The sequence below is a fragment of the Girardinichthys multiradiatus genome, chromosome 2 (assembly GCF_021462225.1).
Source record: "Girardinichthys multiradiatus isolate DD_20200921_A chromosome 2, DD_fGirMul_XY1, whole genome shotgun sequence".
Taxonomy (NCBI): Eukaryota; Metazoa; Chordata; class Actinopteri; order Cyprinodontiformes; family Goodeidae; genus Girardinichthys; species Girardinichthys multiradiatus.
In genome coordinates this window covers 42,940,931-42,962,966 of record NC_061795.1, presented here as the reverse complement: position 1 = coordinate 42,962,966, position 22,036 = coordinate 42,940,931, and the positions used below count along the sequence as shown (strand labels likewise).

Sequence of the window (22,036 nt, the reverse complement as noted above, 5' to 3'; positions counted from 1 at the left end):
ACTTCTCCACCACCGCCTCAGTATTTAAGCTCCTGATTCCTCTCTCTTCATCCACTGCATGTTCTCTGTTACCCTGCCTGTTTCTCCACCTGTGTGTTCCAAGACTTGTTCCGCCAATGATTACCTCTGTGAGTTTCCTTATTTTTATATTATATATAAAACATTTATTTTATATTTTTTGCCACAACCACACTCTGCACTTGGTCCTTTCCAACCATAAACAAGACAGCATCGCAAGTTTTAATATATAGCACCAAATACATAGCATCTAAAATAAATACTCTGTTTTAATAATAATAATCTGATTATATTTTATTTTTTTAAATATGAAAATAAAAAAGGGACCTGGTTTATACAAATATTTTTTCATAATCTATTTTCCTTTTTTTCCTGTCCTTATCCAGTATTTATATTTTCAGTGTTGTTTGTATGTTTTATCTTGTTGTTTCTCCTGTCCAAAGACTGCAGATAAAAAGTAACCTTTTGGCTAATCCTGGTGCATTTGCAGCACTGCTACTACTGTAAAAAGACCCCATCAAACCTATGGTATTCTATTCCTGAACAATACAAAAGCATTCCTTGTTCATTTGTTGGTGACGAGACTCACCTGTTGTAGATATGCAGCACCCAGTTGAGCACAGCAAATATTTCACCGCTCTCCAGATCCCAGCTGCTAACCTAGGCCACAAACAACACTTACATGTGGAAATGCTTTCAAAAAAGATAAAAATATTGAAACTTTCTCACTACACACGTGTGAAAGTGTGTGAATCAAAATATAAATGTCAACGTAAATCAGTCTGCGTTTAACTGAACAATTGTGAGATAGAAATTTTACAAATCAACCACATGAAAATGTCAACAAACACCAACCAGTGAGGCTTTAACAAGGTTCCAACACCTTTTTTTTTAGAACAAACTTCCTGTTTTCTGATTTCTTTCCTAATGAGACAAATTGGATCTGATTTTTGTTGGGGTTTTTTGAGGTAATTGAACTACTATTGTGGCATCTGAACTAATCTAGATCCCTTGTCTTTCAGAATCTATAACTTGTTGGTTTGTCCAATGAGAAATGGATGGAATAGATAAATGCAGAGGTTTTAAAATACTGTTTAGGCAATTTAGTAATTATGTTTTGTTTTTAAATTCCTAAAAACAATACTTTTATTGATTTGTTAGGCATTTTATAGCCAGCTTAAGATCAACAGGTCCAGCTCAACCTGAATTTAAAGTTTTCCAGAGACTAAGCGGTAGTAAAATGGTGTTTATTCATTTAGTAAGTCTAAAACCTAAATGCAGATAAATGTTAAAACAAAGGTGTGATATGGCAAATCAATGACATAGCCTGTCAAGTTAGTATAAACCAGTATGAAAATCACTGCATTGTAATGGATTTTTAGACTTTTATATCATTTAGAAAATCAAAAAAGAAGAAAGTCTGGAAAATTTTTCTCATGCACCACATCTGTCAATGAAACAAAACACTTGTTGAGACCCCATTTCCATTTAAAATTGTAGGAGTCTTTGAGCATTTTCTTTACGGGTGTTGCAGGTGAACATCGCTGACCTGCGCCAGGTGAGCATGTAAACAGCGGTGGCTGGCTCTCAGATAAGCTGCAGTCAGCTGGTAATGTGGTGGGACGCAGTGCTCCAGCAGGTGGCGTACTGTGGCCAGGTCTGCCATGACAGCGTGCTGCAGAGCAGAGAGGTGACCCGCCAAACCCGGTCCACGTGTGTGCAGATAGGAAACGCTGCGAAACCGTGCAGAAACTGCCTCCTCTAGTACCTGAAGTTAAAAAAATGAGAGAGATGACAAGCTGGAACATACATATGGAGAACAGTTGAAGTTTTTCATGTTTCAGTTTTGTTCTCAGGTAATGCTGACCTGGAAGAAGCAAGCTCTCCAGCAGCGAGGTCGCCCTGCAGGCAGGGGCCTGCTGCCGCCTGTGGCCCCACCTCTCTCCGCCAGCAGAGCTCGGTCCAGGGCCTCCTCCCGCTCCACTATCCTCACAGCTGATACGAAGGGGGTGGGATTCTGGCGGGCCAGAGCCAGAGAGCTGCTCACCACCGCCCACAACTCCTTCCCTGCAGCAACAGACCGGATGGTGAAGTTACATCTCATGTTTTCACACTGCTTTCACAGAGAGATCAAATTTCTTCATGTATTTCTAGCTTTTTTCTAGGATGAAGTTATCTAATTTTACAAGTTGAAATCTTTTATTGGTTAAAGATCATATAAAATAAAATAAAAATATGAGCTTACTGCCGCTAAAAAAAGAATGACCAATTAATCCCTGACCAGTGTACCTCAATATAAACCATCTATTATCTCGCCCAAACAGTCACCCTCCGGAGAAAGGACAATGGTTAGGATGCTCAAGTACAGCCCAGTAACTACCAAGGCTCAAGTGTGACATAATCCGCAAGATGCTGGAACATTGGTGTCACTGTCCAAAGTGAAGCAAGTTTTTAATCACCATGGACTGAAAGAGTTCTCACTGAGAAAGTCAACACATTCAAGCTTATCTGGACAAGCCAAATGCTATCTGGAGAAAGGTTTCACACTCAGATAAGACAACGATTGAGATATTCTGTTACAGCGTCAAGTATGTTTGAACGTGTCAAAATGAGGCTTTTAGAGCTCAGAACTCTGTACCAGCTGCCAAGCATGATGATGATGGCGGCATCCATCCATCCATCCATCCATCCATCCATCCATCCATCCATCCATCCATCCATCCATCCATCCATCCATCCATCCATCCATCCATCCATCCATCGTGTACCCTGGACATACTAATTTGGACCCTGTGTGGATTTAACAAATCCCTACCAATGATCTCAATGACAAGAATGAGAATCTGTTTGAGGCTTTTAAACTTAAAACAACTGTCAAGCATGGTGGTGGTGGTGGTGGCAGCATCATGCTGAGGGCTTGTTTCACTGCCAAAGTGGATGAAGTAGTAAAGAATGAGAAGTACCTCCACATTCTTCAACTTCCCTTCTAATTAACATCTAGATGGTGGAGCTTTGGACATGGCTTGGTGTTCTGACAGGGCACTGCATGTACAGGTCTGAGCAGGACTGTATATTGATTAGATAGCAATGTGTTAGTACTGTTGTGTTAATTTGTTCACCAGACCCACTGCAGATGTTGACCAGGACATCTGTGTAAAAGGGGCAATAGATCTCCATATTATTTATTTCCTGATTTAATAAAGTTGACATTAAAAATGCAGAAGAATGTGAAAAGATTAATAAGTGAGTTCATATAGTGTTTAGTTTTGTGGAACATGAAGGGGAAAATCTACAGCTTTTCTTTTTAGATGTTTTTAGCATTACATAGTCAACTGTGCCTCAGAGATGTCCTCACCCAGGGCGTCCACCAGCTGCCCTACTCCAGAGAAATATTTGGCCACCAGCTCCTTGTCTTCGCTGCTGAGCGAACTTCCTGCCATCCCAGCAGCCCCGTGGAGCTGCCAGAGGATGTCGTCCTGCCAGCGCTCCAGATCCATCAGCCGTGAGTGGGCCTCCAGGAGCCGCCTGGACTCCACCAGACGCTCCGTCTCCAGCACCATGCTCCGTACTATAAAGAGCCAGAAACAGAAGACAGAATGTTCAACTAATGTTAGCCTCTCAGGAAGTGAACCCTGTGTCAATTCAATTCAATTCAGTTTATTTATATAGCGCCAATTCACAACACATGTCGTCTCAAGGCACTTCACAACAGTCAGGTACATACATTCTAATTAGTCCTAACCATTGAACAGTGCAGTCAGATTCAGTTGTTTATTCAAATTGGATAAAAAGTTTTTCTGTCTAAGGAAACCCAGCAGATTTCATCCAGTCAGTGACTTGCAGCATTCACTCCTCCTGGATGAGCAAGTAGAGACAGTGGACAGTCACTGACGTTGACTTTGCAGCAATCCCTCATACTGAGCATGCATGTAGCGACACTGGAGAGGAAAAACTCCCTTTTAACAGGAAGAAACCTCCAGCAGAACCAGGCTCAGTGTGAGCGGCCATCTGCCACGACCTACTGGAGGTTTGAGAGAACAGAGCAGAGACACAAAAAGAACAAAGAAGCACTGATCCAGGAGTACTTTCTATGGGAAGGAAAAGTAAATGTTAATGGATGTAGCTCCTTTAGTCGTTTCATCTAGAAAGAAAGAACAGATAAACTCTGAGCCAGTTTTCAAAAAAAGCACATAGAGTTAGTCACAGTAGAAGCTCAGTCAGTAGCTTTGTCTAGGAGGGAGAAAGTGTTAAACACTAAAAGACAGGGCCAAGTGGATCATCGGTTGAGGGTGAGCATTAAGTTGTTGGCAGCAGAAGCTCGGACGATTCCCCTCTCCAGAAAGGTGTCACAGGTAGACACAGAGCCAGGCCAGGTGTAGCTTCTAGGAAGAGAATAGAGAAAACATAAAGTTAAAAACTGAAATAACAGCAAATAATGCAAAATTGGAGAGTAGTGTGAGAATGTAGCGAAGAGGGTGAAAGTGGTCATTATGTCCTCCAGCAGCCTAAGCCTATAGCAGCATAACTACAGAGATAGCTCAGGATAACCTAAGCCACTCTAACTATAAGCTTTATCAAAAAGGAAAGTTTTAAGCCTAGCCTTAAAAGTAGACAGGGTGTCTGCCTCATGGACTAAAACTGGGAGCTGGTTCCACAGGAGAGGAGCCTGATAACTAAAGGATCTGCCTCCCATTCTACTTCTAGAGACTCTAGGAACCACCAGTAAACCTGCAGTCTGAGAACGAAGTGCTCTGTTAGGAACATATAGAACAATCAGATCTCTGATGTATGATGGAGCTAGATCATTAAGGGCTTTATATGTGAGGAGGAGAATTTTAAATTATGTTCTAAATTTAACAGGGAGCCAATGAAGGGAAGCTAAAGTAGGAGAAATATGATCTCTCTTTTTAATTTTCATCAGAACTCTTGCTGCAGCATTTTGAATCAGCTGAAGGCTTTTAACTGTATTTTGTGGACATCCTGATAGTGAAGAAGTGTCAACCTGCTGTGGGAGGAGTTGCATCAACAGGACGTCTGTGTGTTTGGAAAACCAAATTAGATGCTTTTATTATGTTTTTGAAGGACTTTATATAAAACACTTTACAGGAAAAGTTGATCTAGGTCCAATAAGTCGTAATTAACACGCATTTTAAAATAGTAATTAATGATAACAGAACTTGTTAAAACATGGTATTTAAACAAAATATTTCAATGTTTCTAGGAATTTGCTAAAATATAAACTTGTTATTAATACCAAGAAAATAAATGCTTCATAAAGACGTTGCTTCATAACTTCAAATATAGATATGAAAAATTGTAAGGTGACAAACTTAATAACAAAAGGACATTATTTACAATTTATTAACAAAAACATGTTTCCAAAATGAAATGATTCTTCTTTTCCACATACAGTTCAAGTCAGTTGTCTACATTGAGTCACCATCAACATGAAAGTCACATTAATTCTGATCTTTTAACTAAGCAGACTAAAAATACAGCAAACCACTTTAAAATATTTTTAAAAGCAAGAATTGTAAAACTTAAAACTGAATTTTCTCTAACTCAGAACAGCGACCTGGAGATCGACACCAGCGCCCCACGACCCAGAAGGATGTGGGTGTAGAAGATGGACTTTCTTTGAATCCATGCAGGGTTAGATTATACATACAAAAGGTCAAACATATACAGGTCCTTCTCAAAAAATTAGCATATTGTGATAAAGTTCATTATTTTCCATAATGTCATGATGAAAATTTAACATTCATATATTTTAGATTCATTGCACACTAACTGAAATATTTCAGGTCTTTTATTGTCTTAATACGGATGATTTTGGCATACAGCTCATGAAAACCCAAAATTCCTATCTCACAAAATTAGCATATCATTAAAAGGGTCTCTAAACGAGCTATAAACCTAATAATCTGAATCAACGAGTTAACTCTAAACACCTGCAAAAGATTCCTGAGGCCTTTAAAACTCCCAGCCTGGTTCATCACTCAAAACCCCAATCATGGGTAAGACTGCCGACCTGACTGCTGTCCAGAAGGCCACTATTGACACCCTCAAGCAAGAGGGTAAGACACAGAAAGACATTTCTGAACGAATAGGCTGTTCCCAGAGTGCTGTTTCAAGGCACCTCAGTGGGAAGTCTGTGGGAAGGAAAAAGTGTGGCAGAAAACGCTGCACAACGGGAAGAGGTGACCGGACCCTGAGGAAGATTGTGGAGAAGGGCCGATTCCAGACCTTGGGGGACCTGCGGAAGCTGTGGACTGAGTCTGGAGTAGAAACATCCAGAGCCACCGTGCACAGGCGTGTGCAGGAAATGGGCTACAGGTGCCGCATTCCCCAGGTCAAGCCACTTTTGAACCAGAAACAGCGGCAGAAGCGCCTGACCTGGGCTACAGAGAAGCAGCACTGGACTGTTGTTCAGTGGTCCAAAGTACTTTTTTCGGATGAAAGCAAATTCTGCATGTCATTCGGAAATCAAGGTGCCAGAGTCTGGAGGAAGACTGGGGAGAAGGAAATGCCAAAATGCCAGAAGTCCAGTGTCAAGTACCCACAGTCAGTGATGGTCTGGGGTGCCGTGTCAGCTGCTGGTGTTGGTCCACTGTGTTTTATCAAGGGCAGGGTCAATGCAGCTAGCTATCAGGAGATTTTGGAGCACTTCATGCTTCCATCTGCTGAAAAGCTTTATGGAGATGAAGATTTAATTTTTCAGCACGACCTGGCACCTGCTCACAGTGCCAAAACCACTGGTAAATGGTTTACTGACCATGGTATCACTGTGCTCAATTGGCCTGCCAACTCTCCTGACCTGAACCCCATAGAGAATCTGTGGGATATTGTGAAGAGAGCGTTGAGAGACTCAAGACCCAACACTCTGGATGAGCTAAAGGCCGCTATCGAAGCATCCTGGGCCTCCATAAGACCTCAGCAGTGCCACAGGCTGATTGCCTCCATGCCACGCCTCATTGAAGCAGTCATTTCTGCAAAAGGATTCCCGACCAAGTATTGAGTGCATAACTGTACATGATTATTTGAAGGTTGACGTTTTTTGTATTAAAAACACTTTTCTTTTATTGGTCGGATGAAATATGCTAATTTTGTGAGATAGGAATTTTGGGTTTTCATGAGCTGTATGCCAAAATCATCCGTATTAAGACAATAAAAGACCTGAAATATTTCAGTTAGTGTGCAATGAATCTAAAATATATGAATGTAAAATTTTCATCATGACATTATGGAAAATAATGAACTTTATCACAATATGCTAATATTTTGAGAAGGACCTGTATAATTTTAATAAACCCCCACTAATAATTGTGTTTAAGTTTATTTATATAGCGCCAATTCACAAGAAATGTCATTAGAAGGAACTTTACAAAAAACATACATTTTATATACAGAAATATCTAATTATACTGACAGATTCAAGCAAATTTGATCCTAGTTATCAAACAATGCAGCCATGTTTATTGTTCAAATTGGTAAAAGCTTTCTATCTAAGGAACCCATCCTACTTCACAGCAACCCTGCCTGAGTGAGCATGTAGTTACAGTAAATAGTTGATTGCATCGAATCGTTAACTTTGCAGCAATCTCTCACACTGAGCAAGCATATAGCGACAGTGGAGCGGAGAACTCCCCTTTAACAGCAAGAACATCCAGCAGAACCAGAACCTGGCTCAGTGTAGTACTTGGTCAAATGTCTCTTAGGAAGTTGAACAGCAACCACACACTTTTTAAGATCAGAGCAATTCTAGAAGATAAATTTCAGTCCTCTATCCAATCCAAAAACCCGCTTAATGTGTGTTTGGGATCATTGTCCTGTTGGCACACCCAACGGCGTCCAGGTTTCAAACGGGCAGCTGATTTAAAGCATCTGGGTTTGCTCTTCATCTTCATTTTTCTACGTACATTGTGCAATCTTCCACTACTGTGGCATTGAAAAAGACCTTCAGCGTAATGTTACCTCCTCCATGTTTGATAGTTGGTTAAGGGTGTTTAGGTTTGAAAGCGTCACCTGGACGCTACCTTACCTCCTTCTTGTTATTGTGGGCAAAGAGCTCAAGCTGATGATAAAACGTAACTTTTCTCAGGATGATATTTGGTTTGTCCATGTCAGCAGGGTCAACATTTCAGTTGACCCTGAAGGTGTTGATGTTTTTCTTGATGTGGTTCCAGGCCTAACAGTCTAGTTTATGATCGGTTTGAGCCTTGGTGGCTTCTGGGTTGTTCCTGACCATCCCAACCAATTCCCATTCATCCACAATTTTGAACGTGTGCACCAAAGTCTTGTTTTTAAAAATCACAGAAGTTCATCATATGAGTTTTTATATATATGAAACCTAGAAAAGCAACTGTTCAAATTACAAAAATGAATGAGATATAGGGTCATGATGAGTGTGTGTAAACTTCTGACCAGAACTGTAAGACATTATTTCTGTACAAATAGCACGAATATACATCGGGTTAGAGTTTCTCACTGGCGTAAAGTTGAGGCAGGTTGCTGACGGCGGCGTAGAGCTGATGATGGTTGACTGAAGCTTCTCTCAGCTTCTCCAGAGACGTCACACAGTCGGTGTTTCCATCTGACTCCAGTCCTGCTTCCTTTAAAGTGAGCGACACCTCCCTCAGCTCTTCCCGGGCCTCCCGGAGCTGCTCTAGACCCCAGCCGACCCCCTCCAGGTACGATTGGACCATAGACTGGAAACAAATGATCCAAGGAGGTTGTGTTGGCGCTTAAAGTGGTATTACTCAACAGATCTCCAGTTTAAGATATTTAAGATTTTTTGTTTGGACTTTGGTTACTTTTTAACTTATTTTCAGACCTTGTAGCTGAGTATTTTTAGAGAAAGGTGTGAAAAACACACAACTTGCTACATTTTCTTGGGTTTGAGTCTGAGAAATAATGGATTATAGTAGATGATCGACTGAAGGGCGATGCATCTGTCAGTACCTGTCATATCTTTGATTTATTTATTTACAAACACATGAAAAGACTTTCTGATACTGTTCAGCTGTAGATGATTTTAGGCCTGTCACTTCTTTTGTCCACTTTCCTGAGTTTTGCATAATATGCTGTCGTGGAAAAATTAAGGAAAAAAAACAGCAAAGCCCAAAGGAAAAGCATCGAAAGACCTTCACAAATTTTAAAAACTGACTATAAAGACTAGTTTAAAACCTAATAAATGAGCGTGGCTCATTGGAAGCACAGTATAAAGAAACACATGGTGACCAGTACAGTAAATGGAATCATTAAATAACCTGCATCACCTTCTATCTCTATGCAGCTTTTTGGTTCTTTCTGACCTTCAGTCTGGTGTGGATGGAGGCCGTCCTCTGACTCTCTCTCTTCTTGTATTGGCTCAGTCGCTCCAGATGTTCTGGGCGACAAAAAACGCCTGATGCCCACTTTAGAGCAGCACCGCGGGCCAAACACTCTGCCCGCTCCACCTCTGGCCATACAGCAGCCTCTGATCCTGTGTAATATATCAAAAAAAAAAAACAACAGACACAGATCAAGAGATATGGGAAAGTAATATCTTTAGCTACTCGCAAATGTGGGTTTGACGAGGACACCCATGGAAGAATTGAGGAAAAATAACAGAGAAACATTAAGGAGCTTAAAACTGTTTAAATCATAATTACACCAAAATAGAGATTTTAGAGATTGAAAAAAGGACTTGAAATATATTTACTTTGTTCTTTCTCATGAATCCTGCATTTTATTAGACTATAACGACAGATTTTGTTCTATTCAATTGGGATTTTATGTAATAGACTGAGACTAAGGGCACAATTGTGAAACAGTAAGGAAATGACATGGTTTTCAAAATGTTCCACAAATATAAATCTGAAAAGTGTGGTGTGCACATGTATTCACCCCTCTTAACTCTGATACCGCTGGATAACATCCAGTGCGACCAAAAGCATCCCGAAGTCACCTAATTAAAACAAATTATGGGACTATGTGTAATTTAGTCCAAGTATAAATGCAGCTGTTCTTTGAAAGCCTCACGGATTAGTTAGAGAACATTAGTGAGCAAACAGCACCGTGAAGTCCAAGGAACACAGCAGGCAGGTCAGGGAGAAGTTTAACACAGGTTTAGGTTATAAAACATCCCAAGCTTTGAACATCTCACAGAGCTCTGTTCAACCCATTATCTGAACATGGAAAGAGAATGACACAGCTGCAAACCTAGCCAGACATGGCCGTCCACCTAAACTGGAGACAAAATTCCTATCTGCATTTTGCTGAAAGCCATGGCAGGGACACGGTAAAGAGCTGGAAGAAGGCGGTGTGGTCAGATGAAACCAGAATGTAACTTTTTGGTCCACATACAAAACAGTATGTGAGCTGGAGAACTCGGACTGTACACATCATCCCCGCAGTAAAACATGGTGGTAGCAGCATCATGCTGTGGGAATTATTTTCTTCACTAGGGACAGAGAAGCTGGTCAGAGTTGATGAAAAGATTAATGGAGCTAAAAAGATAATAGATAATAAGATAATATTGGAAATAAATCTGTTAGAGGCTGTAAAAAAGACTTGGGACTGGGGCAAAGGTTGACCTTCCAGCAGGACAATGACACCAAAAATACAACCAGAGCTGCAGTGGAATAGTTTAAATCAAAGCATATTCATGTGTTAGAATGACCTAGTCAAAGTCCACACTTAATTCCAACCCCCTAATCTGAGGCAAGACTTAAAAACTACAGCTCATAGACACTCTCGACTTATTCTGACTGAACCAGAGCTATTTGCCAAGCAGAATGAGAACAAATTTCCGCTTCTAGATGCTGGTAGAAACCTAACCCCAAAAAAACAGATTTTTAGTGTAACAAAAAAAGCATCTGTTTTTCCCTTTCCTTTTGCAATGATGACAATAAAAAACACTTTTTTTTAAACCAAACTGACAATTTACAGAAACCTTAACAAAATTGTTTCAACGTACAGTAAAAATAGTGGGGAAGGTTTCTCCTTTGCTTCCAAATGAGAAATAAATTAAAATCACATTAAATCACAGCCACAAACAATCACTTCTTAAGAAACACTGTCCAAACAAACCTCAAAAGCACAGTTGATTTTATTTCTGCAAACAGTTCTTGGAAGCAGAGCTGCAATTGCAACAGAGATAATGACGTTGGTGATCCAGATGAACTTCACAAGGAGTTTAAATTGGCCAGCTGTAGCTTTCCTGTCATGGGAAAAGGTTTTTGCCCTGGTTTTAAAGAGCAGTTTGCTCCAAGGGTTTTCTAGAACCATGACATTTTAAAAGTACTTATCCAACTGATATTTGTCAACTGATAAAAGAGTTTCTCATCAGAAAACTGCAACTCTTCAGGTCAATTTACAGATCAAGCCAGAAGTATTTCCAGCCTAACGCAGATATGTGAGTAAGACTCTTTAGCTCTGTCTTTATGGATGCCTTTAAGTAATGTTTCAGACCTTTTACATAAAAAACACAGGATACTCTGAGATTTTTGTGTTTCAGTAGCTTGCAGAACCAACTTTAGCAGCAGTAACTTTCACTAGTTGTTTTGTGTCTCTTGTTGTAATGGAGGAGTTAGCTTCTGCACAGCTATCTTAAGGTCCCACCACAGCCTTTCAATCAACCTGAGGTTTGGGCTTTGGCTGGGCCGTTGCACATGAGTTTCTTGTAATTCTGCAGATCTGCTGCTGTGTTTGGGATGATTGCCCTGCTGCTGACCTGGTTTAGAACAACCTTCAACGGTCATGCGGATACTTTGATTAGTAAAGGCGTTTGTGGGTGACTCAACTGACTGCAGGGAGCTCAGGTCCTGTTGCTACAAAGCAATCCCAGATCATGATTCCTCGACCACCATGCTTGACAGTTGGTATGAGGTGTTTGTGCCAATATGGTGTGCTTGATTTTCTGCTGTACATGATGGTCAAACGTCTAATGCTTTGATCTCATTCATTTAAACATACCTCATTTTGATGATTACAGTTCAAGAAAAGCCTGTTAATCAGTCATTCACTGAAATGAGGTGTGCTCAACCAGGGAAATGTCTGAAATGTTCATTTGGACGTAACTTTGTAGATTGAAATCTCGCTGCCATATTATTTTTAAGAGAGATCATGGTTTTATTTTCAACTCCTACAAACAAGCCATACTTGTTTCGTGTTTTTCTAAGAGTTCTGTCAAGAACTCCAAAAGCATTGCATCATCTGATCATAGGGGGAATTTGCTGGTGTGTCATCTTCTAGAAACATTTGCAGCTTAATGTTTTCTATTGGTGTATAAGCTTTCTCACTCTAGACTTCAAACTGCTTAGAAATTTGCTAATAACCTTTCCCAGATTGATCAACAGCAGCAACTGATGATGTCTTTCCAGCTGGCATTGATGAAGATGTTGAGGTTCACTTTGGAAGTGACGAGGATGAATAGGATCAGGAATGAATACATAAGGGTCAGCTCATGTTAGATGAGTTGGAGATAGAGAGGCCAAACTGAGATGGTTTGGACATTTAAAGAGGATGGAAAGTAAGAACATCGAGAGAAAGACGCAGAGGCTGGAACTCCCAGGCAGCAGACCTAGAAGAGCAAGAGGAGATTTATAGATGGAGTGAAAGAGGACATGAAGGTGGATGTGAGAGAAGAAAATGCAGAAGACAGTTAGATGAAAACAGATGACTCATTGGGATGACCCCTGAAAGGGAAAAGCCGAGACAAAAAGAAGAAGAAGTAGAACGGAATAAGAGGAATACGTCATGAAAATCCATTTATTCTCAGATTTACAATATTAACCTGTGAATAAAAATTACATTGAATCTAATTACACTGTCACATCTGAATGATTATTGAAAGAAGGAAACATGACATAAACCTATAAGAACAAATTCCTTTAGGTTGATCACAAATGATCATTAAATGATTAAAGAGTTTGTCAAAAATTGGGTTGTAGGGGTCACGGGTTCAGGAGGGAAATCCAGATATTCAAATAATTGTTTACGCTCTTTCATGATCTGTTGATGTTTGTGTTTTGGGTCTTGCCTGTGACTGTTTTCATATGTGCTTTCCAGGTGGTGCATTATAAATTCATTTTTCTTTTTTGGTTTAGTTTCTTATTCATTCTGTTTATTGTGCTTGTTAGTTCTGTTACTTTGGTTATATTGTGTCTCTGTTTAGTTGCTATCATGATTTGTTTCCATTTTCAGTCACTGCCACCTTAATCAGCTTCATTCAATCCACCTGCTTCATGCCTATCAGTCTCACTGTTTTCACCTGTGTCATGCCCCATATATTCTCTTCTGTCCTGTCTGCTCCCTGCTGGAGAATCCTGTTTGCCATGCCAAGCTTGTCCAAGTCCGTTTATTCATGCTATGCCTGCTCACGTTTTCAACCTGTTCATCTCAGGCTAGGATGTAAATGTTTTTATTAAATATTTTCTACTCACCATGCTGCCTCTGCCTGCCTGTCTGCACTTGGGTCCATTTCAAGAGTGCTATCTGACAAGCTCAGCCTAATGTTATTATGATGAAGTCCCCTAACCTCCCCCTAAGTCTTGCTCAGATTGTGGTTTCTCTGCAAAACAAAAATTGATTTCTGAGCATTGCCAATCAGGTATGCTTGCTTTCTAATGGAGACAAGCTTTATACAGGTCCTTCTCAAAATATTAGCATATTGTGATAAAGTTCATTATTTTCCATAATGTCATGATGAAAATTTAACATTCATATATTTTAGATTCATTGCACACTAACTGAAATATTTCAGGTCTTTTATTGTCTTAATACGGATGATTTTGGCATACAGCTCATGAAAACCCAAAATTCCTATCTCACAAAATTAGCATATCATTAAAAGGGTCTCTAAACGAGCTATGAACCTAATCATCTGAATCAACGAGTTAACTCTAAACACCTGCAAAAGATTCCTGAGGCCTTTAAAACTCCCAGCCTGGTTCATCACTCAAAACCCCAATCATGGGTAAGACTGCCGACCTGACTGCTGTCCAGAAGGCCACTATTGACACCCTCAAGCAAGAGGGTAAGACACAGAAAGACATTTCTGAATGAATAGGCTGTTCCCAGAGTGCTGTATCAAGGCACCTCAGTGGGAAGTCTGTGGGAAGGAAAAAGTGTGGCAGAAAACGCTGCACAACGAGAAGAGGTGACCGGACCCTGAGGAAGATTGTGGAGAAGGGCCGATTCCAGACCTTGGGGGACCTGCGGAAGCAGTGGACTGAGTCTGGAGTAGAAACATCCAGAGCCACCGTGCACAGGCGTGTGCAGGAAATGGGCTACAGGTGCCGCATTCCCCAGGTCAAGCCACTTTTGAACCAGAAACAGCGGCAGAAGCGCCTGACCTGGGCTACAGAGAAGCAGCACTGGACTGTTGCTCAGTGGTCCAAAGTACTTTTTTCGGATGAAAGCAAATTCTGCATGTCATTCAGAAATCAAGGTGCCAGAGTCTGGAGGAAGACTGGGGAGAAGGAAATGCCAATATGCCAGAAGTCCAGTGTCAAGTACCCACAGTCAGTGATGGTCTGGGTGCCGTGTCAGCTGCTGGTGTTGGTCCACTGTGTTTTATCAAGGGCAGGGTCAATGCAGCTAGCTATCAGGAGATTTTGGAGCACTTCATGCTTCCATCTGCTGAAAAGCTTTATGGAGATGAACATTTCATTTTTCAGCACGACCTGGCACCTGCTCACAGTGCCAAAACCACTGGTAAATGGTTTTCTGACCATGGTATCACTGTGCTCAATTGGCCTGCCAACTCTCCTGACCTGAACCCCATACAGAATCTGTGGGATATTGTGAAGAGAACGTTGAGAGACTCAAGACCCAACACTCTGGATGAGCTAAAGGCCGCTATCGAAGCATCCTGGGCCTCCATAAGACCTCAGCAGTGCCACAGGCTGATTGCCTCCATGCCACGCCGCATTGAAGCAGTCATTTCTGCAAAAGGATTCCCTGACCAAGTATTGAGTGCATAACTGTACATGATTATTTGAAGGTTGACGTTTTTTGTATTAAAAACACTTTTCTTTTATTGGTCGGATGAAATATGCTAATTTTGTGAGATAGGAATTTTGGGTTTTCATGAGCTGTATGCCACAATCATCCGTATTAAGACAATAAAAGACCTGAAATATTTCAGTTAGTGTGCAATGAATCTAAAATATATGAATGTTAAATTTTCATCATGACATTATGGAAAATAATGAACTTTATCACAATATGCTAATATTTTGAGAAGGACCTGTATAGACGATAGAGTAGAGGATCTGCTGTCATCCGACCAGTCGGGTAGCCTGCATATAATTTCTGATCTATTGGACAGTGAGAAGTGGAAATCCTGCAGCCATTAGAGTCACATGATAATGGTTCAGTTTAAATTACATGTCCTGATTGGCCTTAGCAGAACAACAACCTCATGAGTGACTCAGTGAAGAGAGATCTTCATAACAGGTTACAAAAGCATCCCCACACAAACAGTTTCTCTTAGAAACAGCCTTTGTGCAGATATTTGGACTTCTCAGTTGCACAAACAGGCCCGTCTGTTAGAGGAGGTCATGGGATGCTCTGCTATCTCCCAGCCGAAGTAAATCCGATGACACTGAAACGTTGTCATCAGCAAAACTGCAACACAATAAACCACTGAACTCCACATGTAAGAAAAATGAGCCTAATGTAATCTATCTCTGCAGCGGAGTAGAGCCCAAAGTGAAGCCAGACAGAGAACAATACACCATTTATACACCAATTAACCCTCAATAATGCTGCTTCTGCATCAGTAGGGAAACAGCCAGTCTGACAATGACTGAACAAACAGATCTAATTCCTGTAGATCCATAGCATGCTAATAATCAGAGCTACATGCTGAAAAGTTAAGCTTCCTTATCGATTTACCTGACAGTTATGTCAATTTGGTTAATTTTTAGCAGCAATTGCTTCACAAAAAGCAATCTCAAAATACTTTACAACACAAGACATGTCAAAATCTTATGCATTTATATTTTTCAATATAGTCATAGCTCTTAAACTCTTTCCACATTTTGTACGATTTCAACCACAGACAGTGTATTTTATTGAGGTTTTGTGTCTAAGACCAACACAAAGAAGCTGAAAGAAGATTATTGTTATCTTGTTACAAATAAACATCTAAACGGTATATCGTGCATTTGTATGCAGCCCCAAGACTTTAAAGAACCACCTTTTGCACAATAAAATGCTAGTATAATAGCTCAAACTCAGATTGAATGGAGAGCATTTCGAATATGAATTTTCAGTCTTTGCCACAGATTACCATTTGGTTTACTCCTGGACTTTGATTAGGCCATTCTAAGATATATAAATGGATTGATCTTGAACATGGGTGTCAACACACCTAAATCACATAATCAGGTCATTAGCAGGAGTTCTTTTATTGATCTCTTATTTGTTTATAAAAATCTGCCAATTGAAAAGTCTAAGACCATATAAAAAGTTTGATCATTTTAAAAATAAAAGAGAGAGATAAATTTGTTGGCACCGTTGTTTAAAATGTGCAAAATATCTTAGAAGACATTCAGGTTTTGTTGCACTAGCACAATCTCACACTGAAAAATGTAGAAAAATCCGAACTTTTACTGTAGGTGAGTACATTTATTTAAATTTCTAACTTTTTTATACTTTATTTGATTAAAGCTTTTGAGGATTTCTAGTGTCTATGACTATGATGGCCAAATGTCAGTTTGTCTTTCTGTTTCCTTGGGGTTTAAATATGTAGTGATAAAGAGGCCCTTTTCTTTTGGCAGCTCACCACTAGACTGGACAAAGACTCATATTTGTCTCGCCACCATGCGCTGCAAGAGGGATGATAAGGAAGGGGAAAAATATTTCCTAAGCTTGCTGTTAGAGCTGCAGTAAAGAGTGGCATCCTGAGGTCACTCAAGCTCCATAACAACCAGTAAATGTCATTTCTATGCCAACTGGTTTGTCTGGGAGTCAGGAAATTGTATTTGTTTTGTCCTACTATCACAAATATAAACATGTGGAGTCTGATCACATCTGCTGGGACTTTAACCGGAATCGTGTGCTTTGGTCAGATGAGAGAATTTAGGTTTTCATAAACAAACAAAGGTTGGCTTGACGTGAACAAAAGGAGAAATTTGTGGAAAACCACCTCATGCCCACTGTTAAGTATGGTGGAAGATCTGTGATGCTGTGGGTGTGTTTCTCTTCCAAAGGCCCTGAAGACCTTGTTAGAATGCATAACATCCTACCAGAATATTTCAAATGAATACCTGGTGGACTCACCAGACGTCACTGGGTCTTTCACCAGAAAAATTATCCAAAACATTTGGTCAAATAATCACAGAAAGGGTTTGACAAACAGAAACGTCAACCATCTTTCATCAGGGTTCCTCCACATTTTTCATTATGAAATTCTATATTTTCCAGATTCAAATGTCAAGATTTTTATTCTACCGTTTTTAAAGCATTGTGGACCTTTGAGCACAAAGTATTTACCCTGAGCTGCTTATAAAATTGTAGATTTTATAAGCTCCACAAATTACAGACAGCACTGAGCTAAAATTGGCTTTGAATTTTTGGAGTGTGGTATGGCTCCATTTCACTGCTATTTCTGGCATCTGTATTAACTGAAACCAGCTCTGTTACAAAATCTGGAACTCTTGTATTTACCAAATAAGGATTAAGGTTTTCTACAATAAATGCAATTTCTTCAATGGATAATGGAGATATCGACTAGAAATAGTCGGGCTCGCCTCCACGCAGAGCATGGGCTCTGGAACCCATCTCTTCAAGAGGGGCTGGACTCTCTTGTACTTTGGAGTGGCCCACGGGGAGAGGCGGCGGGCTGGGGTGGGTTTGCTTGTCGCCCCCCAGCTCAGCCGTCTCGTGTTGGGGTTGACACCAGTGGATGAGAGGGTCGCATCCCTGCGCCTTTAGGTTGGGGAGAGGTCTCTGACTATCATTTCAGCCTACGGGCCGAGTGGTAGTGTGGAGTACCCGGCCTTCTTGGCGTCCCTGTCGGGGGTGCTGGATAGTGCCCCTCCCGGGGACTCCATTATTCTGCTGGGGGACTTCAACGCCCACGTGGGAAACGACAGTGACACCTGGAGAGGCGTGATTGGGAGGAATGGCCACCCCAATCTGAATCCGAGTGGTGTTTTGTTATTGGACTTCTGTGCTAGTCACGGATTGTCCATAATGAACACCATGTTCAAACTTAAGGGTGTCCATCAGTGCACTTGGCACCAGGACACCCTAGGCAGGAGGTCAATGATCGACTTTGTTGTCGTATCATCAGACCTTCGGCCGCATGTTTTGGACACTCGGGTGAAGAGAAGAGCTGAGCTGTCCACTGATCACCACCTGATGGTGTGTTGGATCCGCTGGGGGCATCTATTGTCGATGCTGCCGCCCGTAGCTGCGGCCGTAAGGTCTGCAGTGCCTGTCGCGGTGGCAATCCCCGAACCCGGTGGTGGACACCGGCAGTAAGGGATGCTGTCAAGCTGAAGAAGGAGTCCTATTGGCTGTGGTTGGTTTGTGGGACTCCTGAGGCGGCTGACGGGTACCGTGGGGCCAAGCATGCCGCGGCCCGGGTGGTGGCAGAGGCAAAAACTCGGACCTGGGAGGAGTTCGGTGAGGCCATGGAGAAGGACTACTGGTTGGCCCCGAAGCGATTCTGGCAAATCGTCTGGCGCCTCAGGAGGGGGAAGCAGTGCTTCGCCAACACTGTTTACAGTGGGGGCGGGGAGCTGCTGACCTCAATTGGGGACATTATTGGGCGGTGGAAGGAGTACTTCGAGGATCTCCTCAATCCTGCCGTCACGCATTCCCTGGTGGAAACAGAGGCTGGGGACTCGGGGTTGGACTCTTTCATCACCCGGGCTGAAGTCACCGAGGTGGTTAAAAAGCTCCATGGTGGCAGGGCTTCGGGGTTGGATGAGTACCTCAAGTCTTTGGATGTTGTGGGGCTGTGATGGTTGAGATGCCTCTTCAACATTGCGTCGCGGACGGGGACAGTGCTTTTGGATTGGCAGACTGTGGTGGTGGTCCCCTTACATAAGAAGGGTGACCGGAGGGTGTGTTCCAACTACAGGGGCATCACACTCCTCAGTCTCCCTGGTAAGGCCTACGCCAGGGTATTGGAGAGGAGAGTCCGGCCGATAGTCGAACCTCGGCTTCAGGAGGAGCAGTGTGGTTTTCGTCCTGGCCGTGGAACACTGGACCAGCTCTATACCCTCTACAGGGTATTTGAGTGTTCATGGGAGTTTGCCCAACTGGTCCACATGTGTTTTGTGGACCTGGAAAAAGCATTTGACTGTGTCCCTCGTGATGCCCTGTGGGGGGTGCTCCAGGAGTATGGAATCGGGGGACCTTTATTAGGGGCCATCCGGTCTCTGTACAAGCGGAGCAGGAGTTTGGTTCGCATTGCCGGCACTAAGTCGGACCTGTTCCCGGTGCATGTTGGACTCCGGCAGGGCTGCCCTTTGTCACCGGCCCTGTTCATAACTTTTATGGACAGGATTTCTAGATGCAGCCAGGGGTCGGAGGGGGTCTGGTTTGGGGACCAGAGGATTTCGTTGGAGGGGAGTTCCTGCCTCAAGTGGAGGAGTTTAAGTATCTCGGGGTCTTGTTCACGAGTGAGGGAAGAATGGAGCGGGACATCAACAGACGGATCGGTGCTGCTGCCACAGTAATGGGGACGCTGTGCCGCTCCGTTGTGGTGAAGAGAGAGCTGAGCCGAAAAGCGAAGCTCTCGATTTACCTGTCGGTCTACGTTCCTACCCTCACCTATGGCCATGAACTTTGGGTCATGACCGAAAGAACGAGATACAAGCGGCTGAAATGAGCTTCCTCCGTAGGGTGGCCGGGCACTCCCTTAGAGATAGGGTGAGGAGCTCGGCCATCCGGGAGGGGCTCTGAGTAGAGCCGCTGCTCCTCCACATCGAGAAGAGCCAGTTGAGGTGGCTCGGGCATCTATACCAAATGCCTCTTGGACACCTTCCTCGGGAGGTGTTCTAGGCATGTCCCACCAGGAGGAGGCCCAGGGGACGGTCCAGGACACGCTGGAGGGACTATGTCTCTCGGCTGGCCTGGGAACGCCTTGGGCTACCCCCGGAGGAGCTGGAGGAGGTGTTTGGGGAGAGGGACATCTGGGCGTCTCTGCTGAGTCTGCTGCCCCCGCGACCCGGTCCCGGATAAAGCAGAAGACGACGAGACAGGATACTTTTTGCTTTAAAAACTTTGGTACCTCTATTTTGTTTGTCGAAATACCCCAAAATATTTTATTTTAGTGTGTTCTAGAGCTTTCTGCATGAGATTACTCTACTGCAATAAACAAGAAACTGAAACTCCCTACTGAGGCGACTGTGCCTCGGTAGGAAGAGTGTCGATGTGCCCCTGGGCAAGACACTTAACCTCAAGTTGCCTACTGATCTGCGTATCGGTGTATGAATGTGTGAGCGTTAGTGAGTGCAATTGGGTGAATGTGGCTCTAGTGTAAAGTGCTTTGAGTGGTCTGCATGACTGGAAAAGCGCTATATAAGTTCAGTCCATTTACCATTTAAAGTGATACACATATAATTTTTGTTATGCTGTTTTAGCTTGTTTCCACTCACTTTTGTCTGTTTTTTGTGTGACACCGAAACTGCTCATTTCTGCAGGATCTTTCCCAGTCAGACAATTCAAGAATCAACACAAAGGAAACTAATATACAGCTTAAAACCCCTCATCATGGCCATGACTATCATATTGATTTACTTTAATATTTTTCCAGCATAGAATGGTTCTGAAATCAAAGCTGGAATATTTTATATGGATTTTCCTCTAATCCACATAATATTAATATATCTGACTGAGACAAGAATGAGAAACTTTCTGTTTAGATTTTAACATCAAAAGAGTCAGACATTATTCTCTATGTTCATTTAATTAATTTGAAACTTTGTCTTTTAAAATGTTCATTAGTTGAGTTTAAAAATCTGGTTTTGAGAGCAGCCAGTCTCACTAAATTTTCACTCTTATTTGTGGAGCTAAGGCAAACCCCCTAAAATACAGCAGATAGAGATCAGTACGCAACATTCAAGCAGACCGACAAGTTTGTAATGTTTTCTAAAAATAGTCAACTTGCTCTCAGGGAATATTATCCATCACTCAGAGACAGGATGGTGATCAATACACAATCAGAGGCCACGAATCAATACATCACTCCTAACCTGACTCCCTTAGGTATGACAATGCACAGTTCATTCATTTCTCTGGCTGAGAACCAAGACTGCTGAACAGTTTTGTTTTTATTCCTGCTCAGAGAATTTAGAGAAGTGGGTGTTGGTCATTCAGAAATGCTGTTGTTGTTGTTCTCTTTACCTTTAGGTTTGTCACCTCCATTCTTCTGGTCCCCAGTTGACATTGAAGTTCAGTTTTCAGCCGCCCGTCCACCCGACGAGACTCCTTTAACGCCCGAGGGCCAGCACTGAGGGTGACCAGTGCACAAGGCAGGCAGAGAAGGGCGAGGAGAGCCGTAGAGGAGACAGAAGAGGAAGGAGAAGAAAGGGTGGAGGAGAGAGGGCACATATCCATTCTACTGACGGCTTTCCCCTTTTCCCTTCAAGCACTCTCTCTCCCAGACACATCCTCTGCTGAGAGGCCAGCAGGAAAGGGAGGGAGCTGAGGGGAAGCAGAGGGAGGGGATTGCTGCTGGATGATGAGAGGGGGGAGATAGAGAGGGGAGAAAGGAGGGAGGATGTGTTGCATTCAAGAACCTGGGCAAAAAATGGTCAACCTTTACAATAGGAAATTCCTTTGACAAAGCATCTTCCAAGGATATGACCGTGCTAAATGTAATTAAGATAGAGTATATTGAATTTTAAATTATTTCGTTTTTATACATAAAAGCAAATTTCTATTCTATTAAGAAGTTTAGTTTATTTACCACTTGATTTCAGTAGAAGACTGCTATATGCACCAAAGACGAGCAGGCAAACTGAAGATGATCTGAAGTTTCAACATCTTAATAAAAATCAAGCATAGT

The 22,036-nt window shown here is 42.2% G+C and overlaps 1 protein-coding gene across 4 annotated transcripts in view; it reads right to left on the bottom strand.

Moving 5' to 3' along the window:
* Nucleotides 1–21,668, bottom strand: part of exoc3l1 (exocyst complex component 3-like 1) — a 31,240-nt gene extending 9,572 nt beyond the window's left edge. Inside the window, exons 1-7 of one of the 4 annotated variants that reach the window (XM_047381249.1) lie at nt 21,373–21,668; nt 9,333–9,502; nt 8,507–8,726; nt 3,374–3,586; nt 1,886–2,085; nt 1,568–1,786; nt 608–678 (exon numbers count right to left, since the gene is read on the bottom strand). In XM_047381249.1, the coding sequence (XP_047237205.1) occupies nt 608–678; nt 1,568–1,786; nt 1,886–2,085; nt 3,374–3,586; nt 8,507–8,726; nt 9,333–9,502; nt 21,373–21,415 (1,136 nt within the window). In that variant the 5' untranslated portion in view covers nt 21,416–21,668. Of the gene's footprint in view, nt 1–607; nt 679–1,567; nt 1,787–1,885; nt 2,086–3,373; nt 3,587–8,506; nt 8,727–9,296; nt 9,503–21,372 lie in introns of those variants that run through there. The other 3 variants (XM_047381224.1, XM_047381234.1, XM_047381244.1) reach the window with 3 other exon arrangements.
* Between the last annotated feature and the right edge of the window lie 368 nt (nt 21,669–22,036).